The 22,827-nt window shown below is 34.9% G+C and overlaps 2 protein-coding genes and 1 long non-coding RNA gene across 6 annotated transcripts; 2 read left to right on the top strand and 1 right to left on the bottom strand.

The window, feature by feature from the left end:
• The first annotated feature begins 1,699 nt into the window (after positions 1-1,699).
• On the top strand, positions 1,700-7,508 carry LOC110779376 (transcription factor SRM1-like). The gene is made up of 2 exons (XM_056829905.1): positions 1,700-1,983; positions 7,028-7,508. Exons 1-2 carry the CDS (start codon positions 1,700-1,702, stop codon positions 7,506-7,508), a joined length of 765 nt encoding a protein of 254 aa, XP_056685883.1.
• A 275-nt stretch (positions 7,509-7,783) lies between these two features.
• Positions 7,784-12,151, bottom strand: LOC110793698 (uncharacterized). Of its 4 annotated transcripts, none has more exons than XR_008920892.1 (3): positions 12,038-12,151; positions 8,673-9,406; positions 7,784-8,553 (listed from the first exon to the last, which is right to left on the bottom strand). XR_008920892.1 is itself a non-coding variant. In XM_021998601.2 (3 exons), the coding sequence occupies exon 1, from the start codon at positions 12,045-12,047 to the stop codon at positions 10,629-10,631; it is 1,419 nt and encodes a 472-aa protein (XP_021854293.2). In that variant the 5' UTR covers positions 12,048-12,128; the 3' UTR covers positions 7,784-8,553; positions 8,673-9,609; positions 10,328-10,628. The 4 variants fall into 4 exon arrangements, 2 of the variants coding, with proteins under 2 accessions (XP_021854293.2, XP_021854294.2); XR_002534764.2 differs by having other exon boundaries at positions 8,673-9,609; positions 12,038-12,136; XM_021998601.2 differs by having other exon boundaries at positions 8,673-9,609; positions 10,328-12,128.
• An 8,570-nt stretch (positions 12,152-20,721) lies between these two features.
• On the top strand, positions 20,722-21,255 carry LOC130460921 (uncharacterized). Its single transcript, XR_008921147.1, has 2 exons — positions 20,722-20,881; positions 21,023-21,255. It is a non-coding gene; the product is annotated as an uncharacterized lncRNA (long non-coding RNA).
• The last annotated feature ends 1,572 nt before the right edge of the window (positions 21,256-22,827 follow it).

Here is a 22,827-nt window from a genome sequence, read left to right as displayed (position 1 = left end):
TTCAGATTGGGCTGCTTGCCCAATTACTCGTCGTTCCCTATCCGGCTAGCTTGTTTTTCTGGGTCATTCTCCTATTTCATGGAAAATAAAGAAGCAACATACAGTTTCTCGTTCATCAGCAGAGGCCGAATATCGTTCTATGGCGGCTATCACATGCGAATTAAAATGGTTAAAGGGGCTCCTTTTAAGTCTAGGGGTTCATCATCCTAAGGCTATTTCGCTTTTCTGTGATAGTCAGTCTGCCTTACACATCGCCAAAATCCATTTTTCCATGAACGCACAAAGCATATCGAGAATGACTGTCATTTTGTTCGGGGATGCAGTGACAGAGGGAATAATTGCACCATCATACGTTGATACAACATCCCAATTGGCCGATATTTTCACTAAAGCACTATGCAAGAAACGGTTTGATTACTTGTTGTCCAAGTTGGGCATTCTTGATCCCCAGTTCCCCACCATACTCCAACTTGAGGGGGTGCATCTTAGGGATTAGAATTACACTATAATTCTAATACATACAGTAAGAACCAGAGTTAGAGTTTGGCATAAACTCCTATTCCTAAGTCTTAGTATTTAGGAATTACGTAGAGATAGCAGGAGCATAATCTCTTAGATTAAATAAAGTTCTAGGCCTTGTTGTATTAGGAGAGGTTTACGTAATTGTACTATAAATATGAGCATTGCTCAATCAATCCAATTCAAGCTTTTCCCTTTCTCTATTATATTTTACACTAACCTCCTGATCTGAGTTAATTTGCTTATACAATTTTTTCTTTTTTAAACTTTATTTAATATTTATTTTTCAGTCTTTTTGGTTCTGTAAAATTTTTACTTGGAAATAAATAAATGTACAAGAATATTAATTATCCCGTAAAAAAAAGTAATTATAAGTTGGATATATTTTTTTATCTAAGAAATATTGAAATGCTCCATAAGTTGGGGAAAAAAGATGGAAAAATATAGATAAATAGAAATTTGTTACATAAGAAATCCATTCCAAAATCAAGAGTGAACCAAACAACATATATTGGATGTTGAAACCATTCCCCGACTTAACCAAACAATTTCATATTGGTATGGGGTTTAGAATCCATTCCTCTCAGGTATGGATCTCCATACCATTCCATTCCAGTTTTGCGAACCAAACGACCCCTAAATGTGGATGATACTTGATAGATAAAAGGTGCCACATTTACTTCAAATCTTCAATATCGACCATATATAACAATTTTTAATTTGTATGAGGTTTTTTTAAAAATTTTTTTAAGGGAATCGTAATGGATATCAAATCGAACAGATTTGGAGTAAATTATGTCAATCATTAGCAAAATGACGAAAACTCGCGTGTGTTATTATGCTTACCAGTTACCATTATTCTATGGGCGGGGTTATATATGTTTAATTTTGTTCCTTGTGTCACACCTCTTCTTAACTTGTGACATGCATGTGACAAAATTAAACTTAGTCATTTAATATGTACTTTATTATACTCAATAATTGGTACACATGGCATGATATGTCTCATGCATATATAATGAGACAAATACAATAGAATACAAGATCCTAACCGATATTATACACCTTAATTTTGCGTAGCTTGAATTTTGTATATATAGACCGTACTACACTCGTTTATGGTAAGAAGTAAGCTCAAATGTTCGATCAACAAAATTATAACATTATTATCAAAGCAAATATGAATTATTCAAATGTGGACAATAATAATAATAATCAAGTGTGGACACGTTATGAAAACAAGATGTTTGAAAATGCTTTAGCTGAGTTAGATGTTAGCTCTCCTAGTTTATTTGAAAAAATAATGGCTAAAATGCCATGGAAATCTCTTGAACAAATCAAGAGCCATTATGAAAAACTTATTGCTGATATTGCGATGATTGAGATGGGTGAATTTTGTTTCCCAAATGGAGCTGATGTTGATAAGAAACGTAAGGGTGCACCGTGGACAGATGAAGAGCATAGGTAATTTAACTTTCATATACGCCCTATTAATTTCACTATTACTTCATAATTCTTCCATTGCATTTTGTTTTTTACATTTACTATTCACGTGATTAAAGATTAAAAACGTTGATTATAATTGTTAGTTTAAATATAAGAGAATATATTTCTTTGGTTTTGTTTCAATGTAAACTTTTTAAAATATCATATTTTTTTAACTTTATCTAATACGTATTATAGGATATTAATGGTCAAAGTAGTGCATCATGGACAAATGAACATCATACTAGGTAACTTAACTTTATATTCATGCTCTATTTCATTATTACTTTATACTTCCTCCGTTCCAGGATGTTCTTCACATTACAATTCACTATTCACGTGGTCAAATTAAAAAAAACTAACTTTTAGTTTAAATATAAGAGAAAACATTAGCTTGTCATCGTATCTCATTGAAATATTTTCAATATAATTTCAAATATCAATTTTTTAATAATTTTAACTAATACTCATATAGTCATATCTAACTAAAAATATTAATAGTCAAAATAATGCATTGAAAATCGTCCATAATGAAAAAGTGAAAAAAAAATTGTGGAACGTAACGAGTACGTAGATACTTGTATGGTCCAATTTTTGTCGTCAATTTTCTCAATTAGCTGAATTAAGTATCCCCTTAATTCTTAATTATATCTTTATGTTGGTGTATAATAAGTTATGTGTTTCATGTACTAGGGAGCCGCAAAGGAAGTCATCGATGCTCTTAAAATTTTACCCCTTTTTTTTATACTAATACTCAATTTCTAATTAAGTAGAGTAATTTTTTTGGGAGAAAAATAATACAATCATAATTAATTATTACAACTAAATAAATAAACAAATATCAAGACGTTTGAAATTTTAAATATTGTGTTATAAACGAGCGATTTTCTTTAATATTGCATAAAGATTCAATAATTCCCAAAAGAAAAGTACTTTCTAACTTAATTCCCACCATACCATCCACGTCAGCAAGGGAGAAAGAAAAGCTTTTTTTTTTTTCCGGTTCAGCGTTGAACCGCCATCTGAGATGGCGGTTTTGTTTTAAAGCAAACCGCTATCTCAGATGGCGGTTCAATGGTATAAACCGCTATCTGAGATAGCGGTTTCTTTTAAAACAAAACTTTATAAAACCGCGTGGTTTTATAAGCCGCTATTTCAGATAGAGGTTTACCTCTTTAAACCGTTGTTTCAGATAGCGGTTTATTGTAGATTTTATAAAAAAAATTAGACCGGCTTTCTTGCTGACGTGGACGGTAGAGTGGGAAATAATTGAAAAAGTAGCGTATTTTGGGAATTTACAAATCATCAAACAATATTGAAGGAAATAGCTCTGTTATAAACAAGGTTATTGTCCAAATATTGCTCTTATCCAATCTATATATTAAAAAAAAAAAAAACAAGAAATTTTTAACACAATGATATCACATTCTTATTTACATAGGGTGTCCGATAAATATTGTACACCCAATTTAACGTTGACGTAAAATGCTTAAAAGTTACACTTATATATGTAAAATTTATCTATTTTTAGTAATAATTTTTTTGATTTTAATAAAATATTTATTCAAAATCACTAATAATGTATAAAATTAATCATTTAACACTTTAAAATGTTTATCTATTAATTTTTTTTAATAATATAAAAGTTAGAGAAAAATGATTAAAAGTTAGAGAAAACTGGGTAAAAGTTATGTTGGTGCACAATAAATTTATTATACACCTTGTGCATGCAAAACTTTTTGCTAATTAATATTTTTGTAGTATAATAGTATATTTTATTTCCTCTTTACCTATCCTTTCCTCTTATTATCTTTAATATTTTGTTTTCTAATACAAATAATTTTATTTGTTTCACATTTCTATTTCAGTAATTTTATCACATTTCATATCCATCATCTTTATTGTCTAATAATTTTCGTATTATTTCCTATACTATTTAGACAATATAGTCAAAATTATAAGTTAAGAAACCTGTGTATAACACGGATTAAAAACCAGGTTTGATAATACGAATATACGATAATGTAAGCTTTTTTATCGTCATCAACATTCTAAACAATAAAGATTTAATTACAAATCCTAAGGTTCGATTTGGAGTTACCTTATATCAGTGATCTATAAAAACGTATTGTGTATCAAATTTGATCTTATTGTTTGGGAAATGTGATCTTATTGAATTGCTACCTTTTAAAAAGAAAATTATATTTTACTACCTTATAAATTTGGTTTTTTTGACTAATACTATCATTTGACGTTTTTTGTTAAATGTTTTCCATCATTGAACTTCATTATAATGGTTATTTAATATGACAAATGAATAAAACGACAAATGAACAGAGATATTTAAAAGAATAGAAGAAATACACGACGAAAAACATTAACGGAAAACGTCAAATAGTAGTGTTAATCAAACAATCTAAACTTGTAAGGTAGTTACATTTAAAAAAGTTTTTATAAGGCAGCAATTCACAAAACCACCAAACTTAAAGGTAGTGTTTCACAAAATTTCCTATTGTTTAAATTAGATACCGTCAAAAAAAATTGTTTAAATTAGATACCGTCAAAAAAAATTGTTTAAATTAGATAAGTAGATACGGAGTAATGAAGAGAATAAAATTGTGTACTCCCTTCGTTCCTTAATACTTGCACCGCTTTTCTTTTCGGGCGGTCCTTTAATACTTGCACCGCTTCTGTAAATGGAAATTATTTTTCACACTTACCTACTAACCCACTCCTTACTAAAAATCCTTTAAAAATTCACATCCCCACTATCCCCTTACACATTTCCTACTAACTATATTAAAAAAATATGTCGCTATCAACTACTACCCATCAAATTAATAAGTTAATTCAAGTATTTTAAACTCTGTACCGATCAAATCAGTGTGAGTATTAAGGGACGGAGGGAGTACCAACCAAATAACTAGTGATATACAAGGGTTCGTCCGTTAAACCCTAGCCCCAAATAAGAAAAAATTCTACTCGATCTAAACCAAAGCCCTCTAAAATTCAGCCACCTTCTTAGACATTCTTTCCAGCTTGCTTCCTCTTTGTAGTTGATTTGATTTATCGAATGAGGAAGCACATTTTTGAGCCCAAAGCATCCGAAAATATATCCAAGTGACTTGTTAGATTTCGATCTGAAATTCAGTTACTCGTTGGTTTTGTTCGTATCGTCGGGCAACATAAATTTCCTCGACACCACTAAATCCGAAGACGGAGGCTAGAGCCCAGCCGTCCTCTTCGTCCTTTTGGTCGGTGGTCAATCTCATATGCCTCAGCCGGCTACCCTTGAGATCTTCGCCATCTTCCTCGTCTCCGACTAGTATCATCTCCGAGTCAATTCAGAAAACGACCGGAATTTCGTCAAGCCACTAATTTTCTTAATGGAAAACTAGAACACTGCTCTTTCATCCTATATCTTGGTCGAACAAGAGCTCTCCAGATCTAAACTAGATACTTAGAGATGAAGCTCCTCAGCTCTTCTTCAAGTTTTTTCCTCAGCCTTCTTTAGTAATTACAAATTGATTAGTTTGTATATGGTTTATTAAATTTTAATTTTGTTTAGTCCGTTTTTGATAATTTATTAGTGTATATATTAGATTTTTTTTTTTCCGTAAGGTTCACTTTTTTGTTCAGTTAATATTAGATCTTTTAGGCTTTTTTGTTTTCCTTGGTTTGCTGTACAATTTGTTAGGTTAGATTTAGTATAGTTTTAGTGTAGGTGTAGTGTCGGGCATCGGGTTTGTTTTCTTCCGGAGAATGGAGCGTCATCATATACCGTTCGGCTATTCGTCTATCTTTAAAGTCTATTCACCGATTTTACTTGGAACTGGGGCTGGGGTAGTATGAGGTTGGAGCGTAGTTTCATTGTTTGTTTTGTTCTACAAGAAGTATTTTACTAGCTCGGAGTCATTGTAATTACCCATTCGAAAGGATGGTTTCAGGCAAAAGGTCTTGCGCGCACAAGGTGTACAATAAATTTATTGTACACCAAGATAACTTTTACCACTTTTTTCGTAACTTTAACCTAGTTTTGATTAACTTTTATATTAGTAAAAAAAAGTTGATAGAAATGATTAAATGATTAATTTTATACATTATTAGTGATTTTGAAGAAATAAGTTTTAATAAAATGAAACAATTAATCACTTAAAAATAGATAACTTTTACATATATAAGCTTAACTTTAAGCATTTTGAGTTAACTTTTACTTCGGTGTACAATATTTATTGTACACCCATTGTAAATAAGAATTTGTGGGTTTCAGGTAGTCCGCCTGGGTTTTCTTTCCTTATCAAAAAAAAAAAAAAAAAAAACTGTCATATCAGTACAAACAATTATACATGGAAAATAAAGATTTTATGTGATGTACGGAATACGTCTTAATTATTTGGGCCTATCCCTTCTTTAATTCCTTAAATCCGTTATCAAATACTCCATGAGTCCCGGAATACTTGCACCGCTTTTCTTATAAAGCCGTCCCGGATTAATTGCACCATTTCTATAAATGACAAACTTTTATTAATATTATATCAATCACCCCCTTTCACATGTTATTTTGTGGTCCCATGCACCATCCCCTCTACCCCTTACCTCCTTTAAAAAGTTGACACATATTCATCTCTATATTAAAAAATACACTACTATGAGAAGTGATAAATCCAAGGAAAATTTTACTTCTGTCAAGGAAATCCACAATTTTTTAAAGCTGATTTCCTTGGAAGAAGTGAAATTATTCCTTGGATTTATCATTTCCCCACTACTATCAACTACCATCTAATTAAATAATTAATAAGTCAATTACTTTGTATTAAATTTTGTTCCGGTCAAACCGGTTCAAGTATTCTGAAACGGAGGGAGTACTAGCTACGATTGCACGAGTATTGAATTTGTGATACAACATTACCTAAATATATTAGAACGTAAATAGGTTCTGGGGTGGTCTGGTCAAGTGTGAGGAATTGAAAATACAAAATTTAAAACTAATTTGCAAAATGGTATGAATTGTATATATATACAGGTTATTTCTGATAGGACTAGACAAGTTAGGGAAAGGAGAATGGAAGAACATATCAATGTATTATGTCCCAACTAAGACACCATCCCAAGTAGCAAGCCATGGGCAGAAGTATTTCAGGCGTCTCAAGTGTTGTACCCCTGTTGAAAAACGTCGTTACAGCATCCACGACATTCGTATTCTAAACTCCTCCATTGTCGAAACCTCAGCAAGGAATCCCAATCGCCATTCTGTAATTACACATATCCCTCAACATCATAATCAACCAACTCACAACAATAAGCAGGATGATTATTGTTTAAGTGCCGAAGCGACAACTTTAACAAGCAGCAGCAGCAGCAGCAGCAACAACAACAACAACAACTCATCACAAATGATTATGGGGAATGATTTGGGTTATTATGATCAATGTGCTAATTTTGATGAGTTATTTTCAGCACCATATGATTGGTTTCCTCAAGGAACTCATCATATGCCCTTTTAAGTTTCTAGGCCTAATTGGAGTACGTACTAATTAGGGCGCGTGTTTAAGTAAGTAATTAAGCATTTTGAGCTATATTGTTCTAATCAATTGTATTTCCAATGAACAACTTTAAGTTTGATACAGACATGTTTCGATTTAGTACGTATGTACTGAACTAGTTTTTGAGCAGTCCTTAAAAGTTTAGGTTCATATTTCTGTCACGGATATTGATTATTATGGCCGGTTAGTAGCTGAATTAAGATGCTGTTCTATGTCATCAGAAGAGAAACAAACGATGAACAATAGTCCAATAATTGCAGCAACAGCACGAAATGTGCATTTGGCTATAAATTTCTACTCTACATGGTTTCACAAACAACAATTTTCAAGGAAAAAACATTCAGTACAGTAAAGATCTGGCTAAATACTTTATACTAGTAGATGACATATCTCAGCAGAATAACGTTATGGTAATGCTAACCATTATCGTAATACCCAACAGTTCATCAACCCGATCAATGTTTTGAGCCTTCAATATAACATCTCTACATTAAATGTGTGAGCTGATCAGCTCCATTCTCCAGCTCAGCAACAAATGATCTGATCAATGAACTTTATTAGCTACCTAAGGACTACGGAATGTGCTAGGCAATCTGAATAACAGAAGAAGCCAAAGAGAGTTAACACATCCTCTTAGGAAGTGCAAAAAAGGAATGGGGGTTAAGTTGCAAGGACAGTTTTGTCAGCACCAATATCAATTCAATGTCTGTTGCAAGATTTGGAATTCTGTCACCTTTGTTTCTGATTCATTTATAGCTTGTTTGAAAAAGCCATGGTGGCAGATAATTTCACTATTTTCTATTCATTATACTTGAACTCTGTAATAAGCTCTGTGAACATAAACAGAAAGACAGTGAACCAAACACTATCCCAAAACCGAGCTGCAGAAAATTAGGTGGTTTCATACTTGTTGAGTATGCTTCACAGCTTCTGTAAACAGAGCCAGAGGTACTGGTCCAAATACAGTCGCTTTCTTCATTGCTTGTTGAGTTATGCTTCACAGCTTCTGTAAACACAGATACTGGTCTAAATATAGCAACCCATAAACAATTGAAAGAGACAATAAAAAAAAAAGTGACAAGTATTAAGTTAAAGAAACTAAAATTTGATAACTGAGAGGAGCACCTTTCATAAATTATTCACTGATGGAGATGGAGGGAATGTGTTGGATTTTGGGCCAGTCCTCCCCTTTGGGATTTTGACATCTTTTGAGTAGAAGCTTTGAACAACGCTTTATTTCAAGTCGCTGGAGAGAGTTGAGTATCCTTATTGCACTGGGAAGTGAGTTGACAAGAATGCAACCATTTAGGATCAGGGATTGAAGAGATGATAGGCAGCCTATCCATTCTGGTATGGTCTTCAAACTCACACAACTAATAATTTTAAGGTGTTGGAGACTGGTTAAGTAATGAAGCCCCTGAGGTAGAAATTCCCAGCACATTATCTGATTTAATTCCAGAGAATGGAGGTTCCGAGCAAGGGATCTCCAAGGTAAACCATCATCATCCTTTTCAATTGGGGTTGCGTTAATTGATAGAGACTCCAAAGAAGTGAGATACTCCAAACCACCCGAAAGAGTCCTGAGTTTGAAGCAAAACCAAATCATAAGCTTCCGCAAAGAAGAACATCTCTTGAATAGCTCTCCTACTTCTGATAAACTCTCCAGCTCCGTAGCAAATCTGATGCAGATGCTAGTAAGACGTTCCACAGGAATTGCATTAAAATATCGCACGTCATCTATTGTGACATGCCTCAATTTCAGATGTGAACTTCCAGTATCTGACAGCAACACTGACGTGGAACTGGATGAAGAGGAAACGAACCCTATATCATCCTCGCCCATTCTTATGTGCAGTGCTCTATTCAAACCCATTAAACAAATTTGTTCCATGATTGGACAGGGAGGAAACAATGTCAGGTTATGACAATTCTCAATGGACAATACAGAAAGACATGGAAATGACAATTATTCACTACAAAAGAAACTAGTTGTGCCCGAAAGAGAAACAAAAGATTTACGGAATGAAGCAACCACAGACCAAACACGCGCGTAGGGACACACCTACAAAGGCAAAGCGCAGAAAAGGAACATCAACGTTCCAAGAGAATGATCCAATAACATGAATGTATACATAATATGGCCAACCTGCTTCAAATAAGAACTTGAAAAAGAAGACAGATTTTGGTAACAGATTAGGGAAAACTTCCCCTAATGCTTAGTTTCAGTTCAGAACACATCTTATTACCCACTGAAAACAGAAGTAATCCAAATTCTGGATGAACTAAAGTCCTGGAGATCAGAAAACAAGTGGAAAATGGCATACTATTAGATGTAGACTACTCACTCATGTACATCACATGCAGCACTCTGCTTTCCTCATAATCCACTAGGAACAGATAAAGTGCAGCCATTACAGTATGGTGAATATTATAAAAGTTTCTCAGTTATAGCTCCATGGCGGAGTTTAGAAGTTAGATACCAGATAAAAGTTCAGAGAATAAAATTCATGTTTTCATGACAGAATGCATGTATACTTCCGAAGTAACAGAATTCACTTTTGAATAGAAGGATAGTTGTAAACAATTTGTAGTCAGAAGAATTAAATAATCGGAGTATAAGAAATGAAGCAAGCATCAACTTACCCACGCAAAGTGGATAAAATAAAGACATTTCAAAACAGTAAATGACATGAAAAACACGAACCTACATGTTTTGACATAACTATGACATAATAAGAAAGAAAATGATAAGAATCAAACTCATAAGACTGCTATATTACCTTAGAAAATTCTCCTACTCTTTGTCTCACTTCATATCAGACCTTATACCAAATTGAAGACCTTCTTCAGCCCACACAAGGATACGGACGAGTTCTAACTTCAAGTTAACCATGCCCTATGAGATCAAGCTCATATCTTGAATATAGACGACATATAGCATTCTGATTCAAAAACTACCGAGAAAAAATTCAAGAATTGCAGCCATTAACAGCTTGACAAAAGCGGAGTTTCTCAATCAAGTCATAACTCCATGAAGCAGTATCAGAAGTTAGAATCCCGCAAAAAAATCTATTATAAACTTCATATTTTCCTGATCGAATCCACAAGTGGTTCTGAAATAACAGACTTCAGCTTTCTCAGAAATGCATTTTCAGTTTCACCAAAATTTAAAGCCGCAGATGTATTTGATGCTATAAGAACGAAATTCTCTCCATTTCCACAATCTATCTCATGCAAATCCACAAACACTTCTTTCAATTCAAGTATCAACATACCATAGAATGACTTACTCGAAGGAATTACATTCAAAACTAGAATTCCCTGCTCAGACAGACACGATTTGGCTGCTAGAAGTACATCTTTTTGCAAAAACTCTAATGCAGGGGCGCTAATACCCATTTTTGGGTCACCAGAATCCAGGTCAACCATGATAACAAGAAATTTGGACACAAACAATTCAAAATAATCCTTACAATGATCCTCTCGTACATTATCGGCAACCGAAGGACTTGATTTACTGTCGCGGTCAAACAATGCTACCTTCTTTAAAATTTCAATCCCATCACCAAGACAAAGCTGAATATCATTGCCAGTTTGTAGCGCAAAATATTGCTTTGCAACCCTCAAAACTACATCATCCATCTCAACACCTACAACCTCAAAACCTAATTGGAATGATATAAAACTAAGCAATGCCCCACCTCCAACACCAATGCAAAGCCCTCTTGGCCTGACCTCGGAGTCAAAACACTCTTGAATATACCCGCCAATCAAAGACAAACCGGCCACCATCGGTGCCAAGTAAGGATGAACCAACACCCCTAATTCCGGACAAAACTCTACCTCTTCAATACATAAGGAATTCAACCTCGTATCATCAATTCCATTACATGGAACAATGCTTATTTCAGTCTGTATCAAATTGGGCATTCTCTTAAACCTCAACCGCCTCCTAAACTCCCTCCTCGAACCCTCAATTTCAACATCTTCAACCAGCATTTCCCCCACACAAGACCCAAAGCACCTCTCTAATACAACACTACTAATCACACTATCCTCATAACTCAAAAAGGGTACTTCAAAATTGGCCAGTTGAGCTATTTCCTTGGGTAATAAAGCCATCAACAAAGGGTACAAACTTCCCTCCAATTTCTCTCTATAAATTGAGCACATTTCTATTGACCTTTTATATAAATTTCCAACATTTATATCATTATTTGGAACATTACCAATCAAAATTAACCTAGAAATTCCAGGAGAACCCAACAACAGCTGGAGATGCCCAGATTCTGTGGCGAAAATCCAATCATTTTCGCGGTGTTTTGGGACTAACATGGCTGCAATTTTGGGGGAACTCATGGGTTGTAAAGGTGAATCAAGAACAGAAATTTGAAGAATTTTGGTGTAAAAATAATCAATTGGGCAAGAGAGAGAATGAGTTGGAAGAGTAAATGAAACATAGCGAGACGGGATTAGAGATTCGAATGTACCTGCTTCCATGGCTGGCTAATTGGCTTTGGCACTTTGTTTCTTCTCTCTTGTGAGTCAATGTGACTGTTGTGAGGAACTGAGGATCCAGAGCTCGAATGTACACGAATCAAAATTAATCTATTGTCCATTAATCAATACTCCCTCCGTTCCTAAATACGTGTCTAGTTCCCATAAATAGCGTTTCCTTATAAGTGTCCAGTTTCCATTTTTGGACATACACCTTTCCCACTTTTCCATACCACAAATTCTTATTTATAAAGGTTGTACAATAAATATTGTACAGCATAGTAAAAGTTAACTCAAAATGTTTAAAAGTTAAGCTTATATAGGTAAAAGTTATCCATTTTTTAGTGATAAATTTTTTCATTTTAATAAAACTTATTTCTTCAAAATCACTAATAATGTATAAAGTTAATCATTTAACTCTTTAAAATGTTTATCTATCAACGTTTTTTTTACAAAAATAAAAGTTAATCAAAACTAGGTTAAAGTTACAAAAAATGGTTAAAAGTTATCTTGGTGTACAATAAATTTATTGTGCACCTAGTGCGCGCAAGACCTTTTGTTTCCATACACTTTTCCCACTTTTCCACACACTTTTCCCACTTTTCTATAAATCATTACTACTTTTTCTTACACATTCTACACTTTTACCACATCCACTTTTATATATACTTTATTAATAAACAATTATCTATTTTTTCCTTTCCCAAAAAAAAACATTCACAGTCATTACCTCTTACACACCATTCAATTTTATTAATTACCGTGTAAATGTCCAAAGTGGACACGTATTTAGGAACGGAGGGAGTACCTAGTATTTAAAAAAGAAAACCAACTTCCTTTTTACGACACGTAAGCAACACCATTTTGAAGACACGTGGCGGACACATAATTATGACCACTTGGAAGGCATGTGGCCAAGAATACATAATCAATTCTTCATTTAAAACATAATAAGTCACCTTAACCTTTCATCCTTCCCTTTCCAATTTTAGTTTACCACCGTTTAGAACAATTTAATTAGAGACATCGATTAATACATTGACGGTTATGGTGAATCAAGAATGAGAGACGTTTCATATGGTTAAAATTCTCTGGTTAATGAATTTGACTATTTATTAAACCTACATGTTTACAATTTTTTATAGACCGATATTCCTCCCTGACTTATTTTGCTAAATTTCTTCATTTTGAAGAATTTTATTATTTTTCTATAGGTGGGTGGAAGTTAAAATTATGTTGTGAACTTCTAATTCATGTCCACCACATTGTTTTTTGGATCGAAAAAATATTTTTCCTAATGAGGTTGGTATTAGTTAAAGCTATCATTATATTCATTTTTTTAGCCCATTTAAATCAACGGTGCATCTTCTTTGCATCCTGTTGCCTGACTTGCCTCAAGCGTCATCATATTTCAAGTTCTTTTACAAACAACTTAAAAACCGACAAACATGGATGCATTTTTGTTTTGAAATCTGTATGACATCTACTACTACCACACCCCCAACTCTATAAGCATAATTTTGAGTTTTAAAAAAATGGTTTAGTCTTTGATATTTTCCAGAATTTTGACATATCACGTGTCGTTCTTGATCACAACTCTTAATTCTTACGTCATTTTCCTTTTGGGTATTTTTCTTGATTGTGATGCAAAGGATAGGGTGCGAAACTTCACATATACTTGGCAACTGAAACATAGTTTTTAATCCAACAAACAACAATGGTGAATTTCTTAGCATATTGAAGATTTGTTGATTTCTTTGGTTTAATTCAAAGAATACATATGCTTAACTTAGTTACTCCATACTAGCATATTTCTCTTACTTTCATTTTTTAAACCCCTTGGATAAAAAGATATTCTCTCCGTCCCTTAATACTCGACCTGTTTTGACCGCAAGCTTGCCAATGCACAACTTTTGACCACCAATTTCTTTAACTACATATTATAAAAACTTATAAAAATATTAATATTTTAAAAATATATATTAAGATGAAGCCAACAATATATTATATACTAACATTTGTTTTCATATACTAGAAATAAAATAGGGTCAAAGTGAATTATATGAATAGTGCAAAAAGTCAAACCGGGTCGAGGATTTAGGGACGGAGGGAGTATACTCCTAAACTAATAATGTATTTGTGGTCTTGGGGAGCTCATAATATATTCCATAAAAGTAATGCTTCCACCCAATATATCTTGGGAATTTTAGTATGTCTACGTACTATCAAAATTATTAGTGAAAGTTTTTAGTGAAGTATTATACATTTATACCTTTAACATTTTGGTATGTCAATTTACCATTTTTTTAAATTGAGTTTTTTAAAATGTAGCCCGTGCGTAGAACGGGCCAAAAGCTAGTTACTTTTTTATTAGTTAACTGTTGGAAATCCTAGTGAGAATACAAAAGAAAATGAGTGGGAAGTGGGAAAATGTGGGAATATGAAAAGTCCCACATGGGAAAAACGCAAACCATATTCAATGTTTATATTTGGGGACTTGAGGGAATCATTTGTTAAGAAAGCATGTGAGTGGCATGGGTGGACACACAACACACACGCGCGTGCGGGCCGGGCCTTGGTACTTGGTACTTGGCGAATGCGGTTCGCGGGCGTGGGGTGGGTTTTGTGGTCCGGGTCTTTATTTTTGGTAAGTGGTGGGATTAATTATTTTCTAACGGTCATAAATAATTAGTCAAACCACTAATCCCGTAACTGCCCCATGTTGCAGCTTCCCTATAAATGCCTCTCTACAGTTTCTCTCAAAACACAATCAGAAAGCATTCTCTTCTACTGTTCTCTCTCAAATTCTAAACACTTTTCTTCTATTTTCTGGGCAAATATTCTGGTCTCCAACCGAGGCTTGTGAGTGCACACAATCCTTGGTGTCGTGTAAACTCTGGAGGGAAACCGCAAGAGTTCTACTGCATCGGAGGTAGCGCGGAATTGTCTTTTAGAGCAGTGGTCCGGCCACGGCGCGACAAATAGTTCAGTTCGTATTACGCAATATCCAGTTAAGTCGTTCCAATTACTTATTTAGCTAACAATCTAAAAGACAACTATTCTGTTATGGCTATGAATATGTTGAAATTTCTTATTCCTGATATGTCGAAATTGGAACCTCTTGATGGGAAAAATTATAAACGCTGGGCTATTAGGATGAGATTTTATTTGGAGCAAGTTGATGTTGCGTATGTTATTTCTGATGTTGTGAAATTTGATGATGATGATGAATTTCATGATTTTGAGGTTAAGTTTGCTAAGGATGATAGAACATGTAAGGGAATGTTGTTGCATCATATGTCGAATGCTTTGCTTGATATTTATATGGGCTATAATCATGCTAGGGATATTTGGGATGGTTTAGAGAAAAAGTATGGAACTGATGATGCTGGTACTAAACGTTATTGTGTTAGTAAATGGTTAGGCTTTCAAGTTGAGGATGATATACCTATTATTGATCAGATTCATGCATATGAGAATATTTGCATTGCTATGGCTGCTGAGGGTTTGAACATTTGTGATATCACTCTTGCTATTGTTTTAATTGAAAAACTGCCACCTTCATGGAAAGATTTTAGAAACCAGTTAATGCATAAGAAGAAAGACATCACCCTAGAGGAACTCGTAGGTCACCTAAAAATTGAGGAGGAGAACCGTATTAAGGATAAGGGTCAATCTGTATTTTCTGGTTCTGCTAAAGCTAATCTGGTTGAACTTAAGGGCAATTTCTATTCTGATAAGTTTAAGGGGAAGGGCAGTCAGTTCAAGCCTCAAGGGAAAATCCAGAAGTGTAAGTTTAAGGGTAACTGTTTTGAATGTGGGAAGGCTGGTCACAAGTCCAGGGATTGCAGGGTCAAGAAGAAGCCAGATCAGAATCAAGCTCACCTTGTTGACGCAGTTGCTGATCCTAACAATTTTATTGCTGTTGTTTCAGAAGCTAACTTGACAGGTGATGTTGCTGAATGGATCGTTGATACAGGAGCAACCAGGCACATTTGCACCAACAAAGAAATGTTCACCTCCTATGACAAAACTGATGGTGAAAATGTATTCATGGGTAACTCTGCTTCCGCAACTGTCCAAGGCAAAGGGAAGATCGTTCTCACTCTCACTTCTGGAAAAACACTCACTTTAACTAATGTTTTGCATGGTCCAGAAATGCGTAGGAACTTAATTTCTGGTAGTTTACTTATGAAAGCTGGTTTGAAATTGTCCTTTGATTCTGATAGACTACTTATTACTCACAATGGGGAATTTGTGGGAAAGGGATTTTGTAATGGGGGGTTGTTTACTCTTGATGTTTCCATTGAAATTATGAATAAGAAAGCTAGTACTTCTTCTGCTTATATTGCTGAGTCTATTGATTTATGGCATGCTAGATTGGGTCATGTTAATATTGCTTCAATTAAAAGACTTAAACAAATGAACATGATTCCAAGCTTTTCTAAAACTGATTTTGCAAAATGTGAAGTATGTGTTGAAGCAAAATTTGCAAAGAAACCCTTTAAATCAATAGATAGACAGACAGAAGTACTAGAACTTGTTCATAGTGACTTGGGGGATTTTAAAAACTATGAAAGCAGGGGTGGTAAAAGATATTACATTACTTTTGTTGATGACTGCTCTAGATTCACCATGGTTTATCTTCTCAGGTCTAAGGATGAGGCCGAGGAGATGTTCCTCAAGTACAAGGCTGAAGTTGAAAACCAGCTAGACAGGAAAATCAAGAGACTTAGGAGTGATAGGGGGGGTGAGTTTGACCCTAACACCCTTAAGGCGTTTTGTGAACAGAATGGTATAGTTCACGAAACAACAGCTCCTTACACACCCGAACAAAACGGGATTGCTAAAAGGAAAAATAGAACTTTAAAAAAATATGACGAATTCAATGCTTATTAGTTCCGGGCTTCCTGATAATATGTGGGGGGAAGCTATTCTTTCTGCTTGTCATGTTTTGAACAGGGTGCCTCATAAGAAACTGGACAAGACCCCATATGAGCTATGGAAAGGTCGAGCACCAAGCCTGAAATACTTGAAAGTGTGGGGGTGCTTAGCAAAGGTTGCCTTACCTAGTTTCAAAAGGGACAAGATTGGTCCCAAAACGGTTGATTCTATCTTTATTGGTTATGCTTATCAAAGTTCTGCTTATCGCTTTCTAGTTAAGGGTGCTAACAACTCCTATGCAAGTGGTAACATTATTGAAGCAAGAGATGCTGAGTTTTTTGAAAACACTTTTCCTTTGAAAATCTCTTGCATTAATGATGTACCATCTTCTAGCACTTCTAATGTTTTACCCATTGCTCCTTCTTCCACTACTAATAATGAGTCTGATTTAGAGCCAAGGAGAAGCAAAAGGGCAAGAAAGGAAACAACTTTTGGTGATGATTTTGTTACTACTTTCCTAACTGAACCTTTCTTGATTACTGATGATTTTGTGTATGTATTTATTCTAGAAGACGACCCCAGAACCTATAAAGAGGCAATGAGGTCAGTTGATGCAGTTTTCTGGAAAGAGGCCATTGATAGCGAGCTTAAGTCAATCCTAAGTAATAATACTTGGGAATTGGTTGATCTGCCTAGAGGTTGTAAACCCATCACCTGTAAGTGGATTTTTAGGAAAAAGTTGAAATCATGTGGATCCATTGACAAGTATAAGGCCAGGATTGTGGTAAGGGGTTTTACTCAAAAACATGGCATTGATTATTTTGATACATACTATCCTGTAACTAAAATTGCAACCATTAGAACCTTAATTGCTCTTGCATGCATTCATGATCTTGTTGTGCATCAAATGGATGTGAAAACTGCATTTTTGAATGGTGATTTAGATGAAGGGATTTACATGGTTCAACCTGAAGGTTTTCTTGTTCCAGGTCAAGAAAACAAAGTTTGTAAACTGGTCAAGTCATTGTATGGGCTTAAGCAAGCGCCTAAGCAATGGCATGACAAGTTTGACAAGACAATGACTAGTAATGGCTATCATGTAAATGAAGGTGATTCTTGCGTTTATTATAAACATGATTCTTCTGGTTGTGTGATTATTTGTCTTTATGTGGATGATATGCTAATTTTTGGTACTGATTTGGATCGAGTGAATGAAACAAAAGAATTTTTGAGTTCAAAATTTGAAATGAAAGATATGGGTGAGGCAGATGTGATTTTGGGAGTGAAAATTATTAGAACTCCAAATGGCATCTGTCTCAGCCAAGCTCACTATGTTGAAAAGATTCTTAAAAAGTTTGATTCATTTGATGTCGATCCAATCAAGACCCCTTATGATATAATCATTTATTTAAAGAAAAACAAAGGTGATCCTGTTTGTAAATCTGAGTATGCTAAAATTATTGGTAGTGTTATGTTTCTCATGAACTATACTAGACCTGACATTGCCTATTATGTAAGTAGATTGAGCAGGTACACTCATAACCCAAGCAATGAGCATTGGGGGTGCTTTAAGGCGATTGCTTAGGTACCTAAGGGGTACCATGGATTGGGGATTGCACTACTCCAAGTTTCCAGGAGCATTGGAGGGTTATTGTGATGCCAACTGGGTATTCGGAAATGATGAAGTCAACTCCACTAGTGGTTATATCTTCACCCAAGGGGGTGGAGCTGTTTCTTGGAAATCCTGTAAGCAATCTTGTATTGCTATGTCTGCTATGGAATCTGAGTTTATTGCTCTTGAATTGGCAGATATTCCACCGTGGGGGAACCAGCTCCCTCAGTTGCACTTCATTGTGATTCACAATCTGCTATTGTCGTGGCAAACAACCAAGCCTACAATGGGAAGAAAAGACACATTCGTTTGAGGCACAAGGATGTCAAAGAATTGCTGTCAAGTGGAGTGATATCACTGGACTATGTCAAGTCCGAAAAGAACATCGCGGATCCGTTAACGAAAGGCCTATGTAAGAAACTAGTTTTGGAAACGTCGGAGGGGATGGGCTTGAGGCCCATTGGATGAATTGTAAGGTAATGAACTCCTACTCACTATGAGTTCAAAGGGGAACATTATGTAATAATTCAGAAGCACAAATTTTATTTTTTGTCCATCCCTTAGATGTTTATGATGTGCTTGCTATTATTGAACGAGGTTGAGCATACGGCTCTTATTGAACCCATATCCATATTTTTGGTGGTGTGATGTAGCTCACACTTGATGGGATTCACCTACTTAGGTGTGGAAGTGAGGCCACTTCCTATGAGAATTGCATGGGCAATTCTCTAGAGCACCTATGAGCATCAAGGGTTTTGGACGTATGGCCAGTATAATGCGTCACTCTTATTGGTGGAGATTCAGAATATCATACATGTTCAATTTTGTGCTTTGAGTAATGAGTTTCTAACCTCCTATTAAGTTCAAAACGAAAGTCACTTGGTAGGAAAGAGATTCTAGCTTGAATGTCACTAAGTGTTAATTCAAGTCGCAAGACATTGACACCTATTCAATTGTTTGTTTTGCCCAGAAATTCAATTCCTTTATTTCTTTTTTTTTCTTCTCATCTTCAGACCTGTGGGGGATTGTTGGAAATCCTAGTGAGAATACAAAAGAAAATGAGTGGGAAGTGGGAAAATGTGGGAATATGAAAAGTCCCACATGGGAAAAACACAAACCAAATGTTTATATTTGGGGACTTGAGGGAATCATTTGTTAAGAAAGCATGTGAGTGGCATGGGTGGACAGACAACACACACGCGCGCGCGCGGGCCGGGACTTGGGCCTTGGGCCTTGGGCCTTGGGCCTTGGTACTTGGTACTTGGTACTTGGTACTTGGTACTTGGTACTTGGTACTTGGTGGGATTAATTATTTTCTAACGGTCAGAAATAATCAGTCAAACCACTAATTCCGTAACTGCCCCATTAACTCCACTTAATAGCCGTTTTAACTGCCCACTAATCCCGTAACCTCCCACTACTAGCCGTTTATGGCTGTTGCAGCTTCCCTATAAATGCCTCTCTACAGTTTCTCTCAAAACACAATCAGAAAGCATTCTCTTCTACTGTTCTCTCTCAAATTCTAAACACTCTTCTTATATTTTCTAGGCAAATATTCTGGTCTCCAACCGAGGCTTGTGAGTGCACACAATCCTTGGTGTCGTGTAAACCCTGGAGGGCAACCGCAAGAGTTCTACTGCATCGGAGGTAGCGCGAAATTGTCTTTTAGAGCAGTGGTCCGGCCACGACGCGACAAATTATTCAGTTCGTATTACGCAATATCCAGTTAAGTCGTTCCAATTACTTATTTAGCTAACATTAACTCCATAATCGTGGTCATGGAGATTTGAGACCTCACTTTTAACTTTTTCGGTCGGAACTCTCTTAATTTTATAGCCAAAGTTAATTCAAAAGGTCTTGGGTGCAACAGGTGCGCATTAATACTCTCACACGTGCGAATTAATGAGCCTGCGAAAGAAAAGTCTCGCAAAACAACGCAATTTAGAAGGTGGACCATGGCGCACATAAAACATGGTGCATCTTAAGAACACTAGTATATAATTGAAAGAACATCTGGTTACGAGAAAAGATACTACAACATAAACGAGCAAACGCAACGGTCTAATGCAACGGTTTTAGGTATTGCAACGGTCTATTGCAACGGTCTAATGCAACGGTTTTAGGTATTGCAACGGTCTACTGCAACGGTTTTAGTTGATTTTGTTGGTTCTTCTAATTTTGTTGGTTCTTATTTTTGTTTATGTTGTTCGTTGTTCCAATATTGTTGCTTTATGCTCTTCTTATTAACAAAATGTGAAGCAATATATTATCACAGGTTATTGTGCTTTTTAAGACTTACGAGATGGAGTTGAAAGACAAATAGATGTTTAGGAATGTTCTTGTAAGTGTTATGACAATCATGCTAAAATAGTAAGAAGTACCTTGTATTTAAAATAGCGTTTACTTTGTTCACAAGACTCTTATTTACACAAAATTATGTTAAGTTGGCGATTAACGATTTTCTAAATGTTTGAATCTACAGGTCATTCAAGAACCAAATCGATTAGGCAAGAAGGAATTATAGTTTTTGGTGGTGGATCTCATAAACAAGTGTTGACTTACAATGATTAGATAGTATTGTTTTTCTTAATTCTTTGGTATATATATTATTCCTAGCTTTTAACATTAGTTTTGTAAATTGTCAATAAAGGATTGGAGGATAACTTGTACATATTTATGGATTTATTTAATAAAAATGAAAAAAAATGTCCATTATTTGTGTTTTTATATTTTCCAAATTGGAAAACTATTATAGAAGGCTTACTGATGTGGTTCATTTGAGCATTGCACTATACGTATAGCAACGGTTCCTAAATATGGCATGGTTGTTGCATTAGCTTCATACAACTGTTGCGATTGACCCTAAGGCAACGGTCAATGAAGATGGAAAGGTCCCTTGCATTAGCTTTATAAACCGTTGCATTAGGTGCCTAATGCAACGGTTCGTGTAGATGTCAAAGGCCCGTTGCATTAGATATACAAAACCGTTGCATTAGGGCTAATGCAACGGCAGCAACTGCAACGGTTCTTGAACCGTTGCGATAGGGATATAGCAACGTTTTTTGGTCCTATTGTAACGGTTTTTAGGTGTTGCATTAGCTCGTTTATGTAGTAGTGAGAACATGATTTTTTTTATTTAGGTTTTTAATAAATAGGAAAATAATATATTATTTTTATAACAAAAAAGTGAAATATTATATTGCATGTTCTTTTTCCGTAGTGTCATGTTCTTTTGCTTATGCACGTATGTTCTTTTGGTGCACCATGCTCTATGTGCACCACAGTCCATAGTCCACAGATTGCGCAAACAAGAAAAGACAAGAAAAAAAATCGCAGAAAGAGGAGAGAAGGAAAAAACACGCAGAAAGAGGAGAGAGAAAGAACATACACCAGAGAAATCGAAATTGAAATGCAGAAAGAGGGGAGAGAAACAACCTAGACAAGAGAAATCGAAATTGTGAAATTGCGAGGATCGAAATTGTGAAATCGTGAGAGATCGAAATCTCTGAAATCGCAAGAGATCAAAATTGTGAGAGATCGAAATCTAATGGAAGACCTAATTCGATGTGTGATTCAATCAACTCAAAGAATTCAAGCTCCGGTTGAACCTGATATTCAAGATGCAACAATGGAGGACGTTCCCAACAATTGCATAGAAAATAATGCTTTGCGGAGGAACGTGAAGAAGAAGAGTCAACTAACAAAATCGAAGCTGAAGAACAACAAATTATTTCTGATTCTGAAGGTATGAATAATTATGCGTTGGAAAAATTAATTATACGTTCGAAGTTAAAGTTATAGTTATGATGGAAAAGTTAGAGATATTCCTGTAAAAGTTATGTAAATGTGTTGGATTGGCTGTAATATTGGTGTTTGAAAAAGTAACAGATGTCAAAGTTAAAGTTGAGGTTTTCAGAGTAAAAGTTAAGTATGTGAAATGTAAAGTTTAGAATATTTGCTTAGATTTTTAACATGATTTTATTAGAGAATTTACAGTTGTGGTTTTATACGTAAAAGTTATAGTTTGATGCATAAAAGTTAGCCTTGTTTTAATAGAGATAAGGCTTGTTTTAGTAAAAGTTATAGTTTTATGCGTAAAAGTTAGACTTATTTTAGTAAAAGTTAGCCTTATTTTAGTAAAAGTTATAGTTTTATGCGTAAAAGTTATACTTGTTTTAGTAAAAGTTGGCCTTGTTTTAGTAAAAGATATAGTTTCATGCGTAAAAGTTGTGGTTTTATGCGTAAAAGTTAGCCTTGTTTTAATAGAGATAAGTCTTGTTTTAGTAA

The sequence above is a fragment of the Spinacia oleracea genome, chromosome 5 (assembly GCF_020520425.1).
Source record: "Spinacia oleracea cultivar Varoflay chromosome 5, BTI_SOV_V1, whole genome shotgun sequence".
NCBI classification, from domain to species: Eukaryota; Viridiplantae; Streptophyta; class Magnoliopsida; order Caryophyllales; family Amaranthaceae; genus Spinacia; species Spinacia oleracea.
The sequence above is the reverse complement of the archived record's forward strand: the minus strand, read 5'-3'. Positions and strand labels throughout refer to the sequence as shown.